This window comes from Rhineura floridana, chromosome 11 (genome assembly GCF_030035675.1).
Source record: "Rhineura floridana isolate rRhiFlo1 chromosome 11, rRhiFlo1.hap2, whole genome shotgun sequence".
In the NCBI taxonomy this organism is placed as follows: Eukaryota; Metazoa; Chordata; class Lepidosauria; order Squamata; family Rhineuridae; genus Rhineura; species Rhineura floridana.
In genome coordinates this window covers 11,351,348-11,373,171 of record NC_084490.1, presented here as the reverse complement: position 1 = coordinate 11,373,171, position 21,824 = coordinate 11,351,348, and the positions used below count along the sequence as shown (strand labels likewise).

General features: G+C 42.6%; 1 protein-coding gene across 1 annotated transcript; it reads right to left on the bottom strand.

Annotated features, from left to right (window-relative positions):
- Nucleotides 1-76: 76 nt before the first annotated feature.
- Nucleotides 77-16,820, bottom strand: LOC133367343 (vomeronasal type-2 receptor 26-like). Its single transcript, XM_061591445.1, has 5 exons — nucleotides 16,726-16,820; nucleotides 12,752-13,043; nucleotides 11,651-12,514; nucleotides 7,017-7,143; nucleotides 77-978 (listed from the first exon to the last, which is right to left on the bottom strand). Exons 2-5 carry the CDS (start codon nucleotides 13,037-13,039, stop codon nucleotides 77-79), a joined length of 2,181 nt encoding a protein of 726 aa, XP_061447429.1. The 5' UTR covers nucleotides 13,040-13,043; nucleotides 16,726-16,820.
- Nucleotides 16,821-21,824: the final 5,004 nt, after the last annotated feature.

Genomic DNA, 21,824 nt, shown 5'->3' with positions numbered 1-21,824 from the left:
AACTGTAAAAGTCAGGAAGTACTTGTGATCCAGTACTAACTTTTTTCCAGAATGGGGATTCCTAATTTCAGATTTGTTAAATCTTTCGTATCACCAGCTGCTCCCTATTGTTAAGCGCAGGCTTTAAAAGAATTATATAGCATTTGGGGGAAAAGATACATCCCAGTAACCCAGCACCGGAGGCCAAGATGGAGAAGATCTCCACAGCAACCATGTATTTCCCTTTGGTGCTCAAGCAGGTTGGGACAAAGGACAGCCAAACACTGCAAAAGACCAACATGCTGAAGGTGATGAACTTGGCTTCATTGAAACTATCAGGTAACTTCCTAGCTAGGAAAGCCAACATGAAGCTGACAAGGGCCAGGAAGCCCATATAGCCCAGGACAGAGTAAAACATGATGACTGATCCTTCATTACATTCCAAAACAATCTTGTCAGATATTGTGTGCATGTCTAAATCTGGGAATGGGGGAGAGGTTGTCAGCCACACAATACAAAGAGTGGTTTGAATCAAAGAGGCAGAAAGAATGACAGAAATAGCCACTCTGTTCCCCACCCATTTCCTCATGCTCGACCCTGGCCTGGTGGCCATGAAAGCTACAACCACAATGACAGTTTTGGCCAAAATACAAGCAACTGCCACTGAGAAAATGATGCCGAAGGCAGTTTGGCGAAGGAGACAGGTCACCTTTATTGGCTGGCCGATGAACAGCAAAGCAGACAGGAAACAGACAAGGAGGGAGACAAGGAGAATGTAGGTGAGGTTCCGGTTGTTGGCTTTGACGATGGGAGTGTCCTTGTGCTTAATGAAGATCCAAAACACCAAAGCTGTGATGAAAGAAAACGAAAGAGCAGAACTGGACAAAGCGATCCCCAAAGGTTCTTTGTAAGACAAGAAACTGATCTGTTTTGGGATGCAGAAATCCTGGCCTTTATTTGCATAATGATCATTTGGACATATGAAACAATACTCCATGTCTAAAAAAGAAAGAAAACAAAATTTATTTCTACACAGTCAGTGCATTACAAAAACCAGTTTCAATGCTCTGAATGAGGACAGCTAGCTAGAAAACTAGTTCTCACGATTTCCAAGCAATTGCCGTTTCAAAAATCCGCACACAGCAATGATCAGTGAACAGTTCAGAATTTAGCATCACTGCAACCTGGGAAAGCTGAACTGCATCTTTATAGATGTCTGGAGATCAAATATAAAGAATTGTAATGTACTTTCCCTGAAGGCTTATTTTCTGCAGACAAAGGAGGGGGTCCTTGGATAAGTTTTCTCTCCCACTCTTTCCACTATGCAAGACTATGCAAGTTAACCACTCTTACTTCAGTGTGTGGGACTCACCTGTAAACCTTCAAGGAGGACAGGACAAAGAAGAGGCCTTTGCAATACAAGTAGAAAAAAGAAACAAAAGGAAACAGAGGCTATGGATGGGAAAGAGTGTTGACCTGCAAGGTGTGTGCAGTGTTTGTTTTCTTGCAAGAGAACAACATGGCGTAAACGTGCAACAAGTGGAAGCTGGTGGCACTGCTGGAAGAAAGAGTGGGAGACCTGGAGTGGTGGGTGGCCTCACTCAGAAAAGATGAAGAGTTCTTAGACAGAACGCTGGAATGACAACAGCAAAGAGAAGTAAAGGAGGAGAAAGAACAACAGCGTGTTGAAACAGAAGAGAGTGTTGAGGAGAGGAACCATGCAGTAGAGGGAACTTGGTGGAAAAGGGTGACAGTTACGAGCAGAAGAACTAGAAGACAACCTGCCCCGGTGGAACTATGTAACCACTTTCAAGCTCTTGAGAATGAGACTGGAGGACAGCCCGCAGAGGAAGAATTACAGGAGATCCTGCACAAAAGTGAGAGAGGCTGAAGCTCAGTCAAACAGAGGCAATGAAACCACACCTCATGACAACAAGAAGAGGAGGAGGAGGAGTGGAGGACTCCCTACTGCATGGGATTGAAACCCAAATATGATGTGAAGGCCTATGGATTCGCTAGGTATGCTGTCTCCCTGGAGGATGGTTTAGAAATGTTACTGAAGGGTTGCCATTGCTTATACAGCTCACTGAGAGATACGCCTTTCTTGTCATCCATGTGGGAACAAATGATACTTCCAAGTGGAGCTACAATTAAATCATGTCAGACTTTGAAGAAAAGGATTTTGGTGCCCAGGTAGTTTTCTTATCCATCTTTCCAGTTCTTAGAAGAGGAGTAGAAAGGGAAAGAAAATTCTCTAGGTGAATGACGGGCTACAAAGGTGGTGCCGATGCGAGAGATTTGGATTCTGGGACTGCAGGCTACACTTCCTGGAGGAAGCACTGCTGTCAAGTGTGGGCTGCACCTGCATGGGAAAATTTATCAGGAGAGCTTTAAATTGAATCATAAGGAGGAAGGAGATGTAAACTTGGTGGTAATGACTAGCAAAGGGTTGTGCACGGTAAGAGGAACTGATGGAACAGCTCTAATGGGACCCAGTCATAGTCTTCATAAAAATGTAGGAAGGAAGCCAGGTCCTAAATCACATGGTCTTCAATGTCTGTATACTAATGCCAAGAATATGGTGGGGGGGAAAGGACGAAGTAGAACTTTTAATACAGGAGGGTAAATATGACTTGAAAGGTATAATTGAAACTTGGTGGGATGACTCCCTTGACCGAACTACAGCAGCTGAAAGATATAACTTGTTCAAAAAGAACAGAAGGAATAGAAAGGGAGTCGGAGTCGTGCTATATGTTAAAAAATATATATCCCTGCACAAAAATGCAGGAGGATGAGCTTGGTAGCCCCACCAAGAGTACCTGGATCAAACTTAATAGAGCAAGGAATAAAAACAATATGGTGGTTGGAGTCTACCACCACCCACCCAACCAAGGAGAAGATAAGGTTGAATCTTTTGAAAAGCAAATTGCCAGTGTTTCAAGGAGGTGTGATATAGTAGTAATGGGGGACTTCAATTACCCTGATCTCTGTTGGGAAACAAATTCTGCCAAACACAGCCCCTCCTAGGAATTTGTAGGTTGTGTTGCTGAAAACCTTCTCCTATGGAAAGTGGAGGAAGCAACTAGAGAATCGGCTACCCTTGACTTGATTGTAACCAAGAGACATGACTTCGTGGATGAATTGGCAGGACCGGACTCGGGGGGAAAGTGACCATGCTATACTTCTTGATTTTAAAGAAAGCAAAAGCTGAGAGTAGCCACATGAGTACCCTGGACTTCAGGAAAGGCAGTTTTAATAAACTCAAAATAATGTTAAATAAGGTTCTGTGGCGAGCGACCCTAATGAGAAAAGGAGCCCAAGATGGGTGGGAGTTTCTAAAAAGGGAATTCTAAGGGGACAATGGCAAACAATTCCAACAAGGAAAAAAGGTGGAAAACAGCAGAAGAAGCCAATGTGGAGATGACCTGAAAACAAAAAAGGACACGTACAGGAAGTGGAAGGAAGGCCAGCCACAAAGAAAGAGTATGATGTGGACAAGGTGCTGGTGATGAGGCGGCCAGCAACGTGTCCTCTCAATCCTTGCCCTTCTTGGCTTATTAAAGCTTGCCGAGGGGGTTCGACCGAGTGGATCCAGAATGTGGTCAACGCATCATTGTGGGAGGGAGTGGTTCCGGGTGCCTTGAAGGAGGTGGTGATCCGACCACTCCTGAAAAAGCCCACCCTGGACCCATTGGTTTATAACAACTACCGACCAGTTGCATATACACCCTTTTTAGGGAAGGTGATTGAGAGGGTTGTGGCGCAGCAATTGCAAGTACTCTTGGATGAAACAGATTATCTTGACCCATCCCAGTCTGGGTTCAAGCCTGGTTATGGGACTGAATCGGCCTTGGTTGCCCTCATGGATGACCTTTATTGGGATAAGGACAAGGGGAGTGTGACCCTGTTATTCTTACTTGATCTCTCAGCGGCTTTTGATACCATTGACCATGGTATCCTTCTGGGCCGACTTGGTGAGCTGGGTATTGGATGAACTGTTTTACAGTGGTTCCGATCCTATCTCCAAGTTCACTCTGAGAGAATAGCATTGGGTGAGTGTCTTTTGGCCCCTTGGCAGTTGTGCTGTGGGGGCCGCAGGGTACCATCTTGTCCCCAATGCTGTTTAACATCTATATGAAGCCCTTGGGAGCAGTCATCAGGAGATTTGGAGCAAGGTGTCAGCAGTATGCTGATGATACCCAGTTCTATTTCTCTGTAACATCTGAATCAAGAGAGGCCGTGCAAGCCCTAGACCGCTGCCTGGACTCGGTGGTGGGCTGGTTGAGGGCCAATCAACTGAGTCTGAATCCTAGCAAGACGGAGGCGCTGTGGGTTGGGTTAGGGATATCTCCCTTGACTGAAATACAGCAACTGAAAGATATAACTTGTTCAAAAATAACAGAAGGAATAGAAAGGGAGTCGGAGTTGTGCTATATGTTAAACATATATATCCCTGCACAGAAATGCAGGAGGATGAGCTTGGTAGCCCCACTGAGAGTACCTGGATCAAAATTAATAGAGCAAGTTTCCTGAGTTTGGATAATTGGTCAGTTGCCTGCTTTGGATGGGGTTGTACTCCCTCTGAAAGAGCAGGTCTGTAGTCTGGGGGTGCTCCTGGAGCCATCTTTGTCGCTAGAGGACCAGGTGACCTCTGTGGTTAAGAGTGCCTTTTACCAGCTGCGGCTGATAAGACAGCTGCGGCTGTTTCTGGACCAGGATAGCCTGACCACTGTACTCCACGCACTGGTAACCTCTAGGCTGGATTACTGTAATGAGCTCTATGTGGGGCTGCCCTTGAGGTTGGTCCGGAAGCTGCAGCTAGTGCAAAATGCACCGGCGAGACAGCTCAATGGGGCATGGTATCACCAACATGTCACCCCACTGCTGAAAGAATTGCACTGGTGGCCCGTTTGCTACCGGGCCAAGTTCAAGGTTCTAGTTTTGGTGTACATAGTCCTATACAGCTTGGGACCAGGATACCTGAAAGATCGTCTTACCCCTTATATACCCAGCCGATCACTGCGCTCTGCAGGTGAAGGCCTCCTGCAGATACCATCTTATCAGGAGGTTCGTTCTGTACAATATAGGAAACAGACCTTTAAGTGTGGTGGCATCTACCCTGTGGAATTCCCTCCCTTTGAATATTAGGCAGGCACCATCTCTGCTATCTTTTTTGCGCCTTTTGAAGACTTTCCTCTTCCAACAAGGCTTTAAGTTGAGACCTATCCCAGTCTGCGTCTCTGTTAGAATTGTTTTTAATATGTCTTTTAATATTTTAACACTTTTTTAAAAAAAAGATGTTTTTAAAGTTTTTTTAATGTTTTTAACTTTGTTTTGTTTTAATGTATTTTAAGGTCTTTTTATGATGTTTTAAAGTGTTTTTAGTGTTTCTGTTCACCGCCCTGGGCTCCTGCTGGAGGGAAGGGTGGGGTATCAATAAAATAATAAATAAATAAATATAGATAGTTAGCAAGGAATTGCACGGATGGCGTTAGGATGGCTAAAGCTGAGAATGAGCTGAGGTTAGCGAGAGATGCTAAAAGCAACAAAAAGCTTTCTTCAAGTACATCAATAATAGAAGACAGAGAAAAGACATGGTGGCACAGTTAGTCAATGGGGATGGCAAAATGATAAGAGATGACAAAGAAAAGGCAGACATTCTCAATTCCTATTTTGGCTCAGTCTTCTCCCAAAAGAGGGTCTATGACCCTCCTGGCAAACATGCAGTTGAAGGGGCAGGATTGCAGCTTGAGCCTGATAGACAAATGGTCAAGGAATACCTAATCACTTTGAATGAGTTCAAATCTCCAGGGCACGATGAACTGCATCCTAGACTATTGAAGGAACTGGCTGAAGAACTTTTGGAACCACTGTCTATTAAGTTTGCAAAATTGTGGAGGATGGGTGAAGTTTGGGATGACTGGAGGAGGGCTAACGTCTTTATCTTCCCAAAGGGCAAGAAGGAAGAACCTGGGAACTGCAGACTAGTCAGCCTCACATCAATCCCTGGAAAAATCCTGGAGCAGATTATAAAATGATCAGTCTATCAGCACCTTGAAAACAATGCAGTGATTACTAGAAGCCAACAGGGATTTGTAAAGAGCAAATCATGCCAGACTAATCTTATCTCATTGTTTCATTGGGTAACATCCCTGGTAGACTGTGGGAACGCTATGAATGTAATATATCTCGACCCCAGCAAAACTTTTGTCAAAGTGCCCCATGATATTCTGATTAGCAAGCTAGCTAAATGTGGACTGGATGGAACAACTATCAGATGGATTCACACATGGCTACAGAATCATACTCAAAAAGTGCTTTTCAATGTTTCCTTCTCAAACTGGGGAGAGGTAATGAGTGGGGCACCACAGTGCTTGGTCCTGGGCCCAGTGCTCTTCAACATTTTTATTAATGACTTGAATGAGCAGGTGCAGGAAATACTTATCAAATTTGCAGATGATACAAAATTGGGAGGGATAGATTTCAGCTGAACATCAGGAAAAACTTCCTAACTGTTAGAGTGGTACAATAGTGGATGCAATTATCTAGAGAGGTGGTGGGTTCTCCAATACTGGGGGCATTCAAGAGGTAGCTGGGCAGCCACCTATGTGGGGCAGGTCACAGGCCAAAGCCTGCCATATTCAACAGCAAAACTAGAGGCAGAGAACCTTACAATTGATAGTGGGAGGCGGTGGTCAGCCAACAACCCTCCAGTGGTCAGCCTAGTCAGCCAACCACTCTCCAGACCTCCTGGTTGCCTCCAATATTGCTGGTCCCAGGGTCACATTCAGAACAGACCAAGGAGAGCCTGCAGGACCCAGCAGTGCCACGACTGGGCAAGGGCAGGGATCCCTGGAGATCTCTCACCGCTCGGAGATTGGGGTGGCGCATAGCAATACTCTGTCCTCCTTATCAGCAACTATCACCACCACTCAAGTGTGAGCAATCCTTTTAAATATGAAGGAAATCAGTTCTCATAAACCGTGATGTAAAAGTATGGACCACAGCCAAGAAAATTTGTACATGACTTCTCTCACCTGTTTCATTTGAAATCTTCCCTTTTGGACATGGGAGGCAATCATAGCAGCAAAAAGGCTCCCCTTCCTTCTTTGCCTTGACATAACCCAATTGGCAAAAGTCATTGCACAGAGAAAGAGGCTGGGCCTGTGTGAAAATGGAAGAGGTGGCATTTTAACTTTCAGACAATATATTTGTTAACAAAATGTCTGTTTACATAAATATTTAGATTAGAGAGAGCAGATCTAGCTGAAAGCAATTTTTGGACAGCCGAGAAAGAAGAAAAGTAGACTATTGCCTGGGCATTACAACCATTAAAATACAGGTATTGTATTTGGACAACATCAGTTAAAGACAGCATTACCGTCGGGTTTAAAAGATTACAAAGGTGTAAGATACGGTCATATTGGCTTAAAAGACCCAGCGGTTTTGGGTAATTTTCTAGTACTAAGTGTAGAGGTTCCAAAACTATTGACCAGTTACTATTATTAGAAGGTGGTTGCACAGGTTGTTTCTGCAATATTTCTGACCATGGATCTTGAAAGTTATCCAAGGCTTCTTGAGCACCATTCTGAAAGGTCAGGGATATATCAAAATAATCCTTATGCGGAGAGTTCAACGAACTCGCTGTTGTATCTGGAATCCCGGGTTTTTTTTTAAATGTCTTCTCAATTGTATGTTGATTTTCCTCTTTTTCCCGAGGAGATTTTCTTACGCTTTTTTGTAATCCAGAGTGCTTGTTAGCCGATGGACCTTGATCTAGCAGATTGAATAATTTCTTAAAGTTCATTTTTTCTCTTTGGCGATTTTTGCAGTTTTTCATATTACTAGATTTTGGGGGGGGGTTGGTTTTTTATCAGCCGCGTTCCTTTTTGTTGTCTTTTTTACCATGGTAGATTTCTTTATTAAGGGATTGGTCTTCATTGGATTGGTTTCCTTCAGAGTTATGTCTGAATGACGTGGTATAGACGCAGAAGAGGAATTTTGGTTGGTTGGAAAAAACTGTCCTTTAGTATCCAATATACTTAGAACCGATGTTAATAGATGGTTGGTTTCAATTAATGACGATTTCATAGAGTCCAAATCAAAGGCTAGCATAAAAAGCCAACCAGTAATTGTTGGACTTATTACATCTGTTTTCCAGTCTGTTTCCGTTTGGGTATAAATATGGTGGACTTCTAGTTGCAAATTGTTTTTAAGTGCATCATTAGTGATCATCCCTAGGTGAATAGAGGACTCCTTGAGCAGGATTGCAGGCTCAGGCTGCTGTTCTAGCATCAGACCGTCTGTGGTTGAGCAATTTTCCTTTTGTTCTTGAGAGATATTTATACAATTTAAAGAGCCAGTTGCATTGAGTGTAGAAGGTATATTTGTGGAGTGGTTTAGTGGCATGGCAAATGGCAATATTTTGGGCAGCCCTCATGCAAAAGGCTTCAAGATTTTAAAGTGTCCCAGTGGAAAGGCATTTGGAAATCTTGGAGGGAGTGGAAATGTTTGCTTGAGACCTATTTTCATATACAGAAAATTCCAGTTATGACTGTTAGCCAAGATCTCAAGAGCAACAGCAGCAGCATCTTGATATGTGGACAAGATTTCCCAATGCCTTTCCATTGGGACACTTTAAAATCTTGTTTACCTAATGTCCAATAGCTTGATACACTTTTGTCAATGTTGCTTGGTTACATTTTGCTTTTTCTTCATCATGATGTTGGTTTTTCAATACTTACACATGCTTTGTTGAAAGGTAATGCTATTGTTTTAAATGGAACTACTTATGTCCTAATTTAGACTACATAGAATTATAGTATATTTGGCCACCCTGGGTTTGCAGACTTCATGTGACCCCTGGAGACTTTCAATGTGACCTGTCAATAGGCCCACACTGCTGTCACCTCCAAGCCCACTCCCCCCACCATGTTGTCAAATTTTGCTGCCTCCCTGTGATGGGGGGGAACACACATGATGAGACATGCATTATTCCTCACAAAAATTGTGTTTCTCTCGGTTGTGATTGTGATGGGGGAAGGTGGTTCATGGAAAGAAAAAAAGCTAACCTAGCCCTCACCTCCATGTGCATATTCTCCATCAGTGTGCCTGAATGAGCATTGTCCCCACCCACCACTAGGTTTAGCGAAGTCCACCGGGATGTGCCCCCAAAATATATGCTAATTGTACCTGGTTAAAAGCACCTGGCCATATGATATTATCCACAGCAATGTCCAATATTTTCTCTTTGGAAGCGATGGGCTCTATCTGTCCAACCTTGACTCTCACAAAGGACTGGTTTGGGAATGTGACCCAGTTAATAATGTCAAATCCACCAACTAAGTTTCCATTTTGGTCAAAAGAAACTTCCCCCCCGCCACTGTTGTTAAATGAGACCCTTCTCAGATAGTGCTGAAGCTAAATTAAAACATTAAAAAGCATAATTAATATCAGTGCATGGAATGAACTAGCTTGGTTTAACAAAGTTCACTGAATTATTTTAAAAAATCTCTGAATTAAACTTGAAAGTAGTCCCAATAATTACCATGTATACTGAACATGAATTAAGTTTAATTAATTAATTATGTTTAATTAATTACTGAACATGAATTAATTCAGTGTGGGGTAGAACTTTGTTTTCTAGTTCATCACGTTTATTCTTTTACATGTGTTTTTCACTCTTTATACTCTCATCTTAAAGAACATATTTTTGGGGAAAGATAAATCAGACAATTCATATTCATATTCCACTGTGTGTGTGTTTGATGTTTGCTTAGTTTTCTTAAGTATATTTTATACGTCAGCATAGCAGCTTGTAACTTTCTGAATGCTGAAGTAGGGATGGAAAGATCAGTTTCGGATCCCTCAGGTTCTAATTTTTCCAATCTTAAATTCAGTTCTCCACATTTCTGAGGCAAATTGTGAATATATTTTTTTTGGGGGGGAATCCTCATGAAAATCCTTCAGCATTTTAGCATGAATTCCTCCTACTCAGCACATTTTTGTATGCTGCTTTGAGTAATGTAGACATTTTTGAAAGCAGTTTCTTGTAATATGCAGCATTTTTGTATGTAATTTTCACTTATATGTTCATTTTTATGCACATTCTCACCTGATTACATGCATTTTTGTAAACATTGTTTGGTTGAAGAACTCCACTGCAACATTTGAATAAGTGTGGATTTTGATAGACAGCTGTGTTTCGGTTCTCATATAGTTTCAGAAAGTGTGAATTTGATACATTTTCTTTAAATACAAACTGAATTGAATTCCCCCCCCCAATCCATATGCTGGGGTGAGGGGGAATTGCCAAAACATCATTTGGAAGAATTTGAATTGAATTGGGAACTGAATGTGAAGCAAAGTAGTCCATTTTTAAGGAGACAAACATGAACAGGAATTACTTCCTTTTTGGACATGTTGAACTTCAACTAGAATTAGTTGTTTTTTTAAGCAAACTTTCCAAGCTTTGATTAATACAGATATATATATATATAAGGGCAAATATGTGAAAAGGTCCCATTAAAAGCACTGTGCATGCTACTGCAGCAGCCAACGCAGCCCTAGCCAAGAACCATCTTGCTCACCTATGGGAAGTCTGCAAGAGGGACATGAGTGCTATAGCACTCCCCAACAACTAGTATTCAGAGGCATACAGAAGCTACTGGTAGCTTTATTGTCCATGAATCACTCTGATCCCCTTTCAAAGCTGACCAAATGGATGACCATCTCTACATTTCGTGGTAGTGAATTCCATAGTTTAACTACATGCTTCCTTTTGCCTGTCCTGAATCTTCCAACATTAAGCTTCACTCCATGTCCCCGAGTTTGCGTATTGTAAGAGAGGGAGAAAAATTCTTCCTGTCCACTTTCTCTGCAACATGCATAATTTCACGCATATCTATTATGCCCCCACTCTCTTACTTGCAATTTCTCCCCACCCTCATATTTTATCATCTTTCCTCCTTTGAGGTGAGATGTCCACAACTATATGCAATTTTCCAAGAGTGGTTGCATTTGTATAATGGCTTTGTGATATCGGCAGTTTTAATTTCAACCCCTTTCCTGAAGATCCCTAACATGGAATTCACCTTTTTCACAGCTAACACCTTTTGGCTTCTCCCCATTAAACATAAATTCATATAAAGGAGGAAGCATAAAAAAGAAATGCAGATTATCCAAAGCCTAATCCACTTGCATCTCTCTCTCTCTCTCTCTCTCTCTCTCTGTATACATACATACACAAACACAACACTGGGATAAATAGAAATCACTTTCTCAGTTTCTGTATGGTCTAGAGAGTGTTGTTGCACGTGCATACATGCTAAGTGAGTGTCAGATTTGAAGGGACTCTGAGCAAAATGCCCTCTGGGGGGACTCTCAGCGTCATCATTGTGGGTACCCAACAAGATTACCAGAGCTTAGCAGCTTCACTGTTGATGGGAACTGAGAAGCAGAGCAGCACTGGTAAGAAACAGCTTTGGGGGAATCAGCTGAAGCAGCCACCACTTTCTTAATTTCCCAAAAATGTGCCAGAGCCCCTAAGCATTCAGTGGAACGTGAAATGGCTGCTTTGTCCAGTGCTTTTCATATCTGTTTCAGCTTCAAAAATGTGAATAGGAGGGGGTAGGATTTCTGTGCTCCCGCCTTTCTGTGCTCAGGGCATTACCTGCCATGGCTGTTGTTTCAGAAGCGTCCATCTCCCTCTCTCCGCCATTGCTCTGTTTTTGAATTTGGATGACTGCATGGATTGCAAAGCATGCACTACAGCACAGGCAGCATTGTAGATGCTGTAGCTGTGGCCAGTCATGCTCATATCAAAGACAGACCCAGGAAGTGTCTCCAGCTTCTCATGCCCCGTGCAGATTTCCCCATCCCGCTCATCTCCCTCCAAGTTGGGGAAGTAACAGTTAAATGCCTTTTCCCAGAAGACTCTGATGAAGCCATCTTCTTTTTCCAAGGTGGGATTTCTCTTCTGAAGAAATTTCTGGAATCCTAAAATCTCCTTTGACTGAACTGCAAAAGATATAGCACCATGGATGATATCTACGTCCAAACCTCTTTGAAAGGGAAGCGATGTGAATTCCATCCGGCCCATCATAATCCAGACTTTCCCTTTTGTCTTCATTGGTGTGTCCTCAGTATCTGAAACCTCGGGAAACATTCTCAAAAATATCATCGCTTGAATTTCACCATGCAAGACCACAACACTGGCAGTGCTACTCAGAATAATCAGGTATGTTTCCAGAGCATCCTCAACTATTTCCATAATGTCAGTAGCAGAATTTGACTTTTTTTGAAAAAATTCTATAAATGCAAAACAAATGCCACTCTGGGAAAACTTGGGAAGAATGGTCTGGATAATCCTTTCCCCACTATTAGCATGTAAACAAACCACCCCAATCCAGGTCCATTTGAAAAACAAAAGCAACTCGAGAATCCCCGTACACTGGTGGTACCAATTAGGGAACATCTGCTGGGAGAAATCTCCTTGGGTTGGATCATTCATCACTGGAGCAGAGCCGTATCGGAGCTATATGGAAAATGAAGAGAAAGAAAATAGCAAAGAGCTTTTGCAAAACTCTGTTAACTTGCTATTCACATCTACAATGAAATTCCATGGCAAGGAGAGGGCTGGGGCGACGCTGTTCATTTATACCCTGAATAAATCATAATGAATGTTTTTCTTGGTCTTTTAAGCAACGTGGAAGAAGTGCCTCTAGTATTCCACTTTTTGTCTCCAAAACACAAAACCCTGCAAAGATCTTACCTGTGGAATCTTGTAGATGTTCAGACTGTTTGTTATGAACAGACACAAATCTGAGTCAGGACCTCCAATGACCGCTACAGTATTATCCTTGAAATCACACTTGTAGTTCGGGATGAACCTGCCCCGTGTGGACAGCAGTTCCATTGAGGCAAGATAGGTCCCACTTGGCATGAATTGGCTGTTAAGGATGTGGAAGCCCAGGGTGAGGTTAGATAAGCCCTGTAGATTATCATTGATCTCCTTCACAGCAAATACGAGGGCTAGGATGTGCTGGTAGATCTGTGTCATGAATCTGCAAGATATTTACATGCTTCATCAGAATGTCATTGCATGACGATACATGTGGAATATCTCCAGTAGATGCTTAGCACTGCCCATTTAGCAATGAGGGCTGAATAAACAAAAGCAGCTGTCCATGATGCCAATAGAAGCTGTTTGTAAGCCTAATGGCAGCATGGGGGCAATCTTTTCAGGGAGGGGTTGCAGCTGAGGAGAGAAGCATTACCCTTCTGCTCCCCACATGCTGTGATCCCTTCCCTCAACAATTGCTTCCACCAGAACAATAAAATGGCTTGCAATGGTGTCAATTGAAGGGTTTTTTAAGAAAATTAATTGCTGCATGGTTGGTGGTGGCAGCTGTGGAGGTAATTAGAGAGGGGAGAATGAGAGAAAGGCACAAAGAGGAAGAGGAGGAGAAAGAGGAGGAGAAAGAGAATAAGAACAGGGGAGAGAGGGAGAATCAGAGAGCCTGCATGGCTCCATCCACTTTTGCCACCTGCCCTTGCTGACATTTGCACAGTCCTCGACCAGTCCTGGCACTGATGGTCCCCAACAGATTTCTCCCAAATAACTGTGGCCATATCAATAAAAAATGATATATGGAGAGACCTAGGGGCGGGGAAAGCAAATATAAATTGGGAAATCACAGAACATGCAACAGAAGGCTGCCCTATATTAACCATTACAGCAGGAGTAGGAAACCTTTGGCCCTCCAAATGCTGTTGGACTCCAACAGGCCAAAGGTCAGGGATGATGATGATGATATATGTATATGTATGTATGTATCTCCCCCACAGAATCAGGTTGCAGAAAACATGCGCTGTATCAATGGATCATGCAGTGTAAACAAATACAATTGTGAGAACAAAGAAAATATGTACTGGGGAAAAGCTATTATGCTAAGTTTACAATGCAGTCCTGTACCCAGTTACCAAGTAATAAGCAACACTGAACTCAGTGGGGCTTATTTTTTAGTAGACTTTGCAGAAGATTGCACTATAAATATTAAAATCATATTTTAAATTACTTTTACATTAGACTGAATATTACTCATGATAGCGAAATAAACTAAAACACCATCTAAAAGAATTTTTGCAATATCTCTCATGCATAACATCCTAAAAGCTGAGAAATAATATATGTCTAAATATTAAATCTCTAAATAAATTAATCTCAATATCAAGCCATTGATAAAAAGTGTAATTGACAATTCATGATAATTAATGCAATACTTTCAATGTTTTCTCCAAAGTTATTCCACATAGGAAACAGGTGCCATTCTTTCTAATCAACACATGGCAATGCAAAGAGCTGGTGTTCTAGACACAACAGCAAATTACAGATAATTTCTGGGTGACCTTGCGCCAGTCACTGCCTCTCAGCCTCAGAGGGACAGTGGTAAACCACCTCCAAATACCACTTACCACGAAAACCCTATTCATAGGGTCACCAAAAGTTGGGATTCACTTGAAGGCAGTCCATTTACATTTTTCATTCATTAACTTACCAGTGTGGTGTAGTGGTTAAGGTGTTGGACTACGACCTGGGAGGACAGGGTTTGAATCCCCACAGAGCCACGAAGCTCACTGGGTGACCTTGGGCCAATCACTGCCTCTCAGCCTCAGAGGAAGCAGGGCCGGTTCTAAAGGGCGGCCAGGTCGGGCACTGGCCTGAGGGCCCCGGAGCTACAGGAGCCCCTGAGGGGCCCCTGAGGGGCCCTCTGCTCCCATTCCGCGATCCGCACCATGCCCCCTACTTACCTCTCAGCCGGCTTTTTAGCATTGCCCTTAATTAAGATGGCGGCTGCAGCTTCCCTAAGGTACTAAAGCAGCTGCCGCCATCTTAATTGATGGCAGAGATGTGCACGCATAGCACGCATGTGTGCCATCAACAAAGATGGTGGCGGAGGCTTCATTCCCCTTAGGGAAACCGCGGCTGCCATCTTCATTAAGGGCAATGGTAAAGACTAGACAGGTAGGGGGGCCATGGGGGGCATGAGGGGGGCATGCGGGGGGACACAAGCATGCACGCACGCACGCACACACACACACAATGACCAGGGGGCCAGGGCAAGCTGATGCCCAAGGGCCCCCGCATGCCTGGAGCCGGCCCTGAGAGGAAAGCAATGGTAAAACCCCTCTGAATGCTGCTTACCATGAAAACCCTATTCACAGGGTCGCCATAAGTCGGAATCAACTTTTTTAACTTACCAGTAAATTTACGGTTGCATAGTTGAAGTCAATTAAAGTGCTCTCTGGCACAACAAACTCACTTCAAAAGAAACTGGACTTTTTGTGGCAAGGAAAACAATGAGAAAATGTGTAGAAAGTGTGGTATACCATTCAATTGACAGAAAGTCGTATCTGTGCAACAAACCCGGATGAAAGAGCAATAGACAGTATTTTATTTATTTTATTTATTTTTTAAAACTTATATACCACCCGACTAGCAATAGCTCTCTGGGCGGTGAACATAAATACAATAAAATACAGTAAAATACAAAAGCATCACAATCTAAAATCAAATTTCACAATCGAAAAACTGCATAACTAAGATCAAATTACAAACATTACCATCATAACAGAAAATTAAAATGCCTCAGAGAAGAGAAAGGTTTTAACTTGGCGCCAAAAGGATGATAGGGTCGGCGCCAAGCGCACCTCCTCGGGGAGACTATTCCATAGTTCGGGGGTCACCACTGAGAAGGCCCTTGATCTTGTCACCACCCTCCGGGCCTCCCCATAGGTTGGGACCCGGAGGAGGGCCTTCGTAGCAGACCGTAGTGTACGAGCCGGTTCATAACGGGAGAGGCGTTCCGACAGATATTGTGGTCCCGCGCCGTATAAGGCTTTGTAGGTTAATACCAACACTTTGAATCTGTCCCGGAAGCGTATTGGAAGCCAGTGCAAGCGGGCCAGAACAGGTGTTATATGGTCCGATCGCTTCGTTCTTGTTAGCAGTCTGGCCGCCGCATTTTGCACCAGCTGTAGCTTCCGAACCGTCTTCAGAGGTAGCCCTACGTAGAGCGCATTACAGTAATCCAAACGTGAGGTTACCAGAGCATGTACTACTGATGTAAGATCCTCCTTAGTCAGGTAGGGACGTAGCTGGGCTACCAACTGAAGTTGGTAGAACGCATTTCATGCCACCGAGGCTACATGAGCCTCAAGTGACAGGGAAGAGTCTAGAACGACTCCCAGACTACGAACCTGCTCCTTTAGGGGGAGTGTAACCCCATCCAGGACAGGATATGTATCCACCAGTAGACATCATATAAATGCCGCACATGCTTGGTGCACACAACTCAGGATAAATATTCAAGAAACAGGTCATCTGGAAAGACCCGAGAGTCTCTTAGCACCTACAGACTAACCATTTATTATGGAACATAAGCTAGGGGTTCTCAACATGGTGCTTTCCAGATGTAGTTGTACCACAATTTCCATCATTTCTGATCATTGGCCATGCTTGCTGGGGCTGATGGCAGTTGGTGTCTAATAATATATGGAGATCATCATATTGACTATCCTTTGCATAAATATTTGTGGGCTAAAATCCACTTCAGAAGAAGTTTGTGCCATAATGAATTAATTAGCCTTTAAGCTGCCACAAGACTCTTGGCAGTTGCTCTGCTATTAAAACAAAACACAGCTACTTCTCTAGGAAATGATATAGTTAAGAAACCAATTCCTTACATGGGGTCATTATGGAGTTCATGAGAGGGATGTTTTTCGAAGTTTACAGGGTTGGAAAATGTGAAGATCTGAGAAATGATGCCAGCAATGATGAGATCTCCTGGCTGATAATACTTGTAATTTCCTGAAAGAGCCTCGTTTATATTACATTGAGCAATATGAATAGCATACACATCCTGGAGCAGCAACAATAATGCCAAGAATGAATAATCATGAATAGTACCATCTTGTATGAACATCTTCCTTCTTGAAATCAATTCACTTGGTTCCTCATTGTCATCCAAGTTTCCCTGAGTGGCACAGCCTGACATGAAATGCCACACAACTGATTTATCCAAAGCACAGAGTACAGAGTTAAAGTATCAGCAATCAGATGTATGGACCCCTGCCTGTCTTTAACTCCTGGTCTGAATTTTACAGGGGATATTAATAGAATATGTTTTCATCAACTCATGGCTTTCTCACTGGCTACTGGATCTCCCTTGGGATCTGGAGAAGTTTCACAGCCAATTTGATAATTACCGGGGAGATCATCACCTATTCAGAATTACAGGTTCTCTGCAACGTTGCAGAAGAAAACAAGTGTATATCATTTCGTCAGAAGTTTTCTCTGATCTTGTTCAGTAGGATAGAAAATTATTTGCCACAGCAGATGTGGTGGAAAAAATTCAGACCACTCCAGAGTTTGGTTTAATGAATTTATTTTTGCTGCAGCAAGAGAAAGAGACCTTACACAAAGTGGTGCAAAGGGGAAAAAATGGAGCTCTCTCTGCTTTCTCTAGAGCAGCGTGCTGATATTTGTAGGGTTGAGTACACAGGTTGTACGTAAGGATTACAAGATATAGCAAGGTGGGCTGAGCAGTTTTAAACAACGCCAAGTCAGCAACTGCTTCCTTGCCAAGCCAATGTTTCATGTTGACCTTTCAATTTTTCTGGCTGACCTTTTCAACTTCCTTCTTATCTGACTCCCAACAGATGTATTCTGTTGGTCACTTCAACCTTTCCTTTATCTGACAAATATATCTTTTTAACCATTTCAACTTTTTCCTCCCGTCTGGCTTTATTACAATACATTCTGTTTTAAGTTTCTCACTCTCTACGTGGCTGGTCTGCTTGGGGAAAATGGCTTCTAGAACTAGAATTTAGTCTAGAACTAAATTCTAACACTAAAACTAAAATGGATTCTAATATTTTTCCCCATCACAGACTTAGCAGGGTGAGGTCTAGCTCAGTGGAAGGGAACATGCATAGCATGGACAATGTTCTTGGTTCTATCCCCGGTATCTTCAGTTAGGGCTGGGAGGGATCCCATCCGAATCCCTGGAGAGCTACTGCTAGTCATTGTAAATGATTCAGAGCTAGATGGACCACTGTCTGGCTTGGTATAGGGCAGCCTCCTATGTAATGACCAACAGCAAGAACTGGCCATCAAGAAAATGAAGGCTTACAGTAGAAAAATGACTAAGATAAAAAGGTTTTACATGGTGTCTCTTCCATATATGGCATGAAATTGGGCACAAATTCTAAATTAAGCAAAAGCTTCAAAACTAGTAAGCTTCAAAAATCAGATGGAAACTTCCATTGCCATGGGGAAACCAATGTTTTTTGCATCGCCAACTCAAAAAAGATGGCAAGTTTTCCTTCAATTGTGTTAAAATAAAATAACTAGTTGATAGATAGTAGTTATTAGAAACAAACTACTTGGAAAACTGCAAATCATGATACTTTTTTAAAAAAAGGCAACACAGGGTCTCCATAACGATCTCATGCTGAACCATGGCTCATTTTCTTTAAACATGATGAAACATGATGCCTGAAAAGGTAATTTATTTTTATGCCTCAGAGACATCTGCACAAGCTTAGAAGCATTCAGCACTGCATGCAGGACAGACAGTCATGATACGTTGCTTTGTGTGTGTGTGTGTGTGTGTGTTATGTGCTTTCATGTCAATTTCAACTTATGGCAACCCCATGAATCAGTGACGTCCAATAGCATCTATTGTGAACCACCCTGTTTAGATCTTGTAAGTTCAGGTCTGTGACTTCCTTTATGGAATCAATCCATCACTTGTTTGGCCTTCCTCTTTTTCTACTCCCTTCTGTTTTTCTCAGCATTATTGTCTTTTCTAGTGAATCAGGTCTTCTCATTATGTGTCTAAAGTAGGATAACCTCAGTTTCATCATTTTAGCTTCTAATAGTAGTTCTGGTTTAATTTGTTCTAACACCCAATTATTTGTCTTTTTTGCAGTCCATGGTATCTACAAAGCTCTCTAACACCACATTTCAAATGAGTTGATTTTTCTCCGCTTTTTTCACTGTCCAACTTTCACATCCATGCCTCAGAGACATTTGCACAAGCTTAGAAGCATTCATCGCTGTATACAGGACACACGGTCATGACATGTTGCTTTAGAAAGTAACTTATTGTTACTGAAATCCACACAATCCACTTTGTTTATGACTTGACATAAGCTGACAGTATGAGAAATCTATGATGCAACTGCACTTGGAATACAATGTACAGTTCTGGTTGCTTCAGCTCAAAAAGATCCAGAGCTTGGAAAAGTTATTTTTGAACTACAACTCCCATCAGCCCAATCCAGTGGCCATGTTGGCTGGGGCTGATGGGAGTTGTAGTTCAAAAAAGTAACTTTTCCAAGCTCTGAAAAGTTCATTGTAGAGTAGGAAAAGGTTCAGAAAAGGGAAACTAGAATGATCGAGGGGATGGAGCAAATTTCCTAAAAGGAAAAGTTATAGCTGTGATGAAACACACTGATTTCTTGCCCTCCATTTCCCCTGAGTGAGCCAAGCATGTCTTTCCTGCCAAGGTCCCCAAACACACAAGCATAGGATTGTTCTGTCTGGTAGCAACATCAAGAAATCCCAATGATGCTTAATACCGGGCAGCCATTTCCCTGGCTCTCAAAAGGTGTGAATGGGCTACATGAGAAGCGTGACCTATGACACGATGGATTGTCAGGTGCCAGCTGTCAGTCAAAAGCAAAGGGTAAGAAACCCTTAAAAATGGACTGCAGCCAGGCAGTCTTCTGTCCCTTAGTGACCATCAGAGAACCAGCAACTATCTATGCGGTATTACTCATGAGGAGGCCACAAGCTTCTTTGTAAGTAACTAGAGGAGGATAAGATAGATGAACGAAGAAGCTCCTTTTATTTTCATTCTTCCACTTTGTCCCTTTATTCTGTCCCTTGCCTTCTTTATTCTTAATAAATGTTCTATAACTGGACAGTTGGGCCTGTGTGCATTGCTGCCAACCTCTCAGGGTTAGCGTAAACCCTCCCCCACCATGAAATTAAGCCACTTGTTTCATGCTACAGAGGTATAGGATTGGGGCTGACAGAGGAATGCAGGCTATTCTCATCTCTGAGAGAGACAGGGAGCTGGGTGCTGGCTTTACGCCCCTTTTAAGCTGAGTGGGACCTTGGTGATGAAAAGCAAGTTTCTTTTGTCCCAGAGAGGGAGGGACAAGTGAACGGGATGCTGTCTTGGGGTGTCTGTTTGAGAGAGCCCCAGAATTCCTCCTCATTGAGAGCTGTAGGTACTAAAAGGAGAGGGTGGTGGCAGCAATTATTGGATAGTTAGGATACCATAAGCCCATCTTGCACAGCAATTGTGGAAGGGAAGGCATCATCAGGTTCTCCTTGCCTCCCCTCTTCTGTTACAATATCATTTAGGTCTCTTTAGTTTAGAAAAAAGGTGAGTAAGAAGCAAGATGATAGAAGTGTATAAAATGATGCATGGTATGGAGAAAGCGGGTAGAGAAGATTGGAAGATTCAGGGCAGACCAAAGAAAGTATTTCTTCACACAGTGCATAGCAGAGCTTGGAAAAGTTACTTTTTTAAACTACAACTCCCATCAGCCCCAGCGAGCATGGCCACTGGATTGGGCTGATGGGAATTGTTGTTCAAAAAAGTAACTTTTCCAAGCTCTATAGAATTCACTCACTCAAGAGGCAGGGATGGCCACCAACTTGGATGACTTTAAAAGAGGATTAGAAAAATGCATGGAGGAAAAGGCTGTCAGTGGCTACTAGCCATTATGAATGTGTTCTACCTCTGTAATTGGAGGTCGTATGCTTCTGAAAACCATTTGTGAAAACCGCAAGAGGAGGTCTTGCACTCAGGTCTTGCATGTGGGCTTCCCATGGGCATCTGGTTGGCCACTGTGAGAACAGGATGCAGGTCTAGATAGGCCACTGGCCTGATTGAGCAGATCGTTATAATGTTCCTAATAACATATCATCAATGACTGGGGATCTGGAAATTGGGGCCCTCTGTGTAAACCCACTGTAATGGTCAGACCACATTGTGGTGAGATTTGGATTGACAATGGCCATATCCCTCTGCAGGGGCGGAGGGACCAATAATTTAGTCTACTTATGCAATCTTTTTTACTTATTTATTTAAAAGCATTTATAAATTACTTAATATTTGAAAAATCTCTAAGCAATATACAACATAAAATAATAAATAATAATATTAAACAAAGAACAGAAGTATAAAAGCATATAAAAACAAATAAAAACAGGAATACAGGGGATTCAAATTAAAACAGAGTCTGATTGTATAGGTCAAAGAAATCCCGGCCTAAACAATATGTCTTTACAAGACATCAAAAGTAATTGATGGCTGTTGCTTCACACACAGCAGAGGGCATTCAATAGTATTGGGGCAATAGTGGAAAATGTCCCAGTAGGTTCTGGGGTCACTGCCCTATGACATTCTGTGGGGAACAGTCCCACAAGCAGAATTTCTCCAGATTACTTAAGTGATCTTATGATCTATACAAGTTTCATTAATGTTCTCAGGGATTGTCTGGCTGACATGGCTGGTGCACTCATCAAGGTTCTAGTTTCACCTTGGAATAGTGAGATGGCAAGGGCTATAAACATGATCACTACCTAGCATTATCTATTGAATTGTAGACCTTAGTTGACTCCTTGGTTTACCAGGAAGTTGGAGGCTATGAAGCAAGCATGGAAATGACTACAACACAGATGGTGCAAATCTCACCAGAAGATTGTAACAAATATTGCCTAGTCACAAATATTTCCTTCTGGGGCAAGATGCTCTGGACAG

Bases quoted from the DNA above. Each gene is read 5' to 3' on its own strand.
- LOC133367343 (XM_061591445.1), bottom strand. From the start codon at position 13,039: ATGACACAGATCTACCAGCACATCCTAGCCCTCGTATTTGCTGTGAAG. The intron at 12,515-12,751 runs GTAAGATCTTTG...TTTTCCATATAG, and splicing joins ACATCTACAAGATTCCACAG to CTCCGATACGGCTCTGCTCC. The intron at 7,144-11,650 runs GTAATGCCCTGA...ATTTTCACACAG, and splicing joins TGAAACAACAGCCATGGCAG to GCCCAGCCTCTTTCTCTGTG.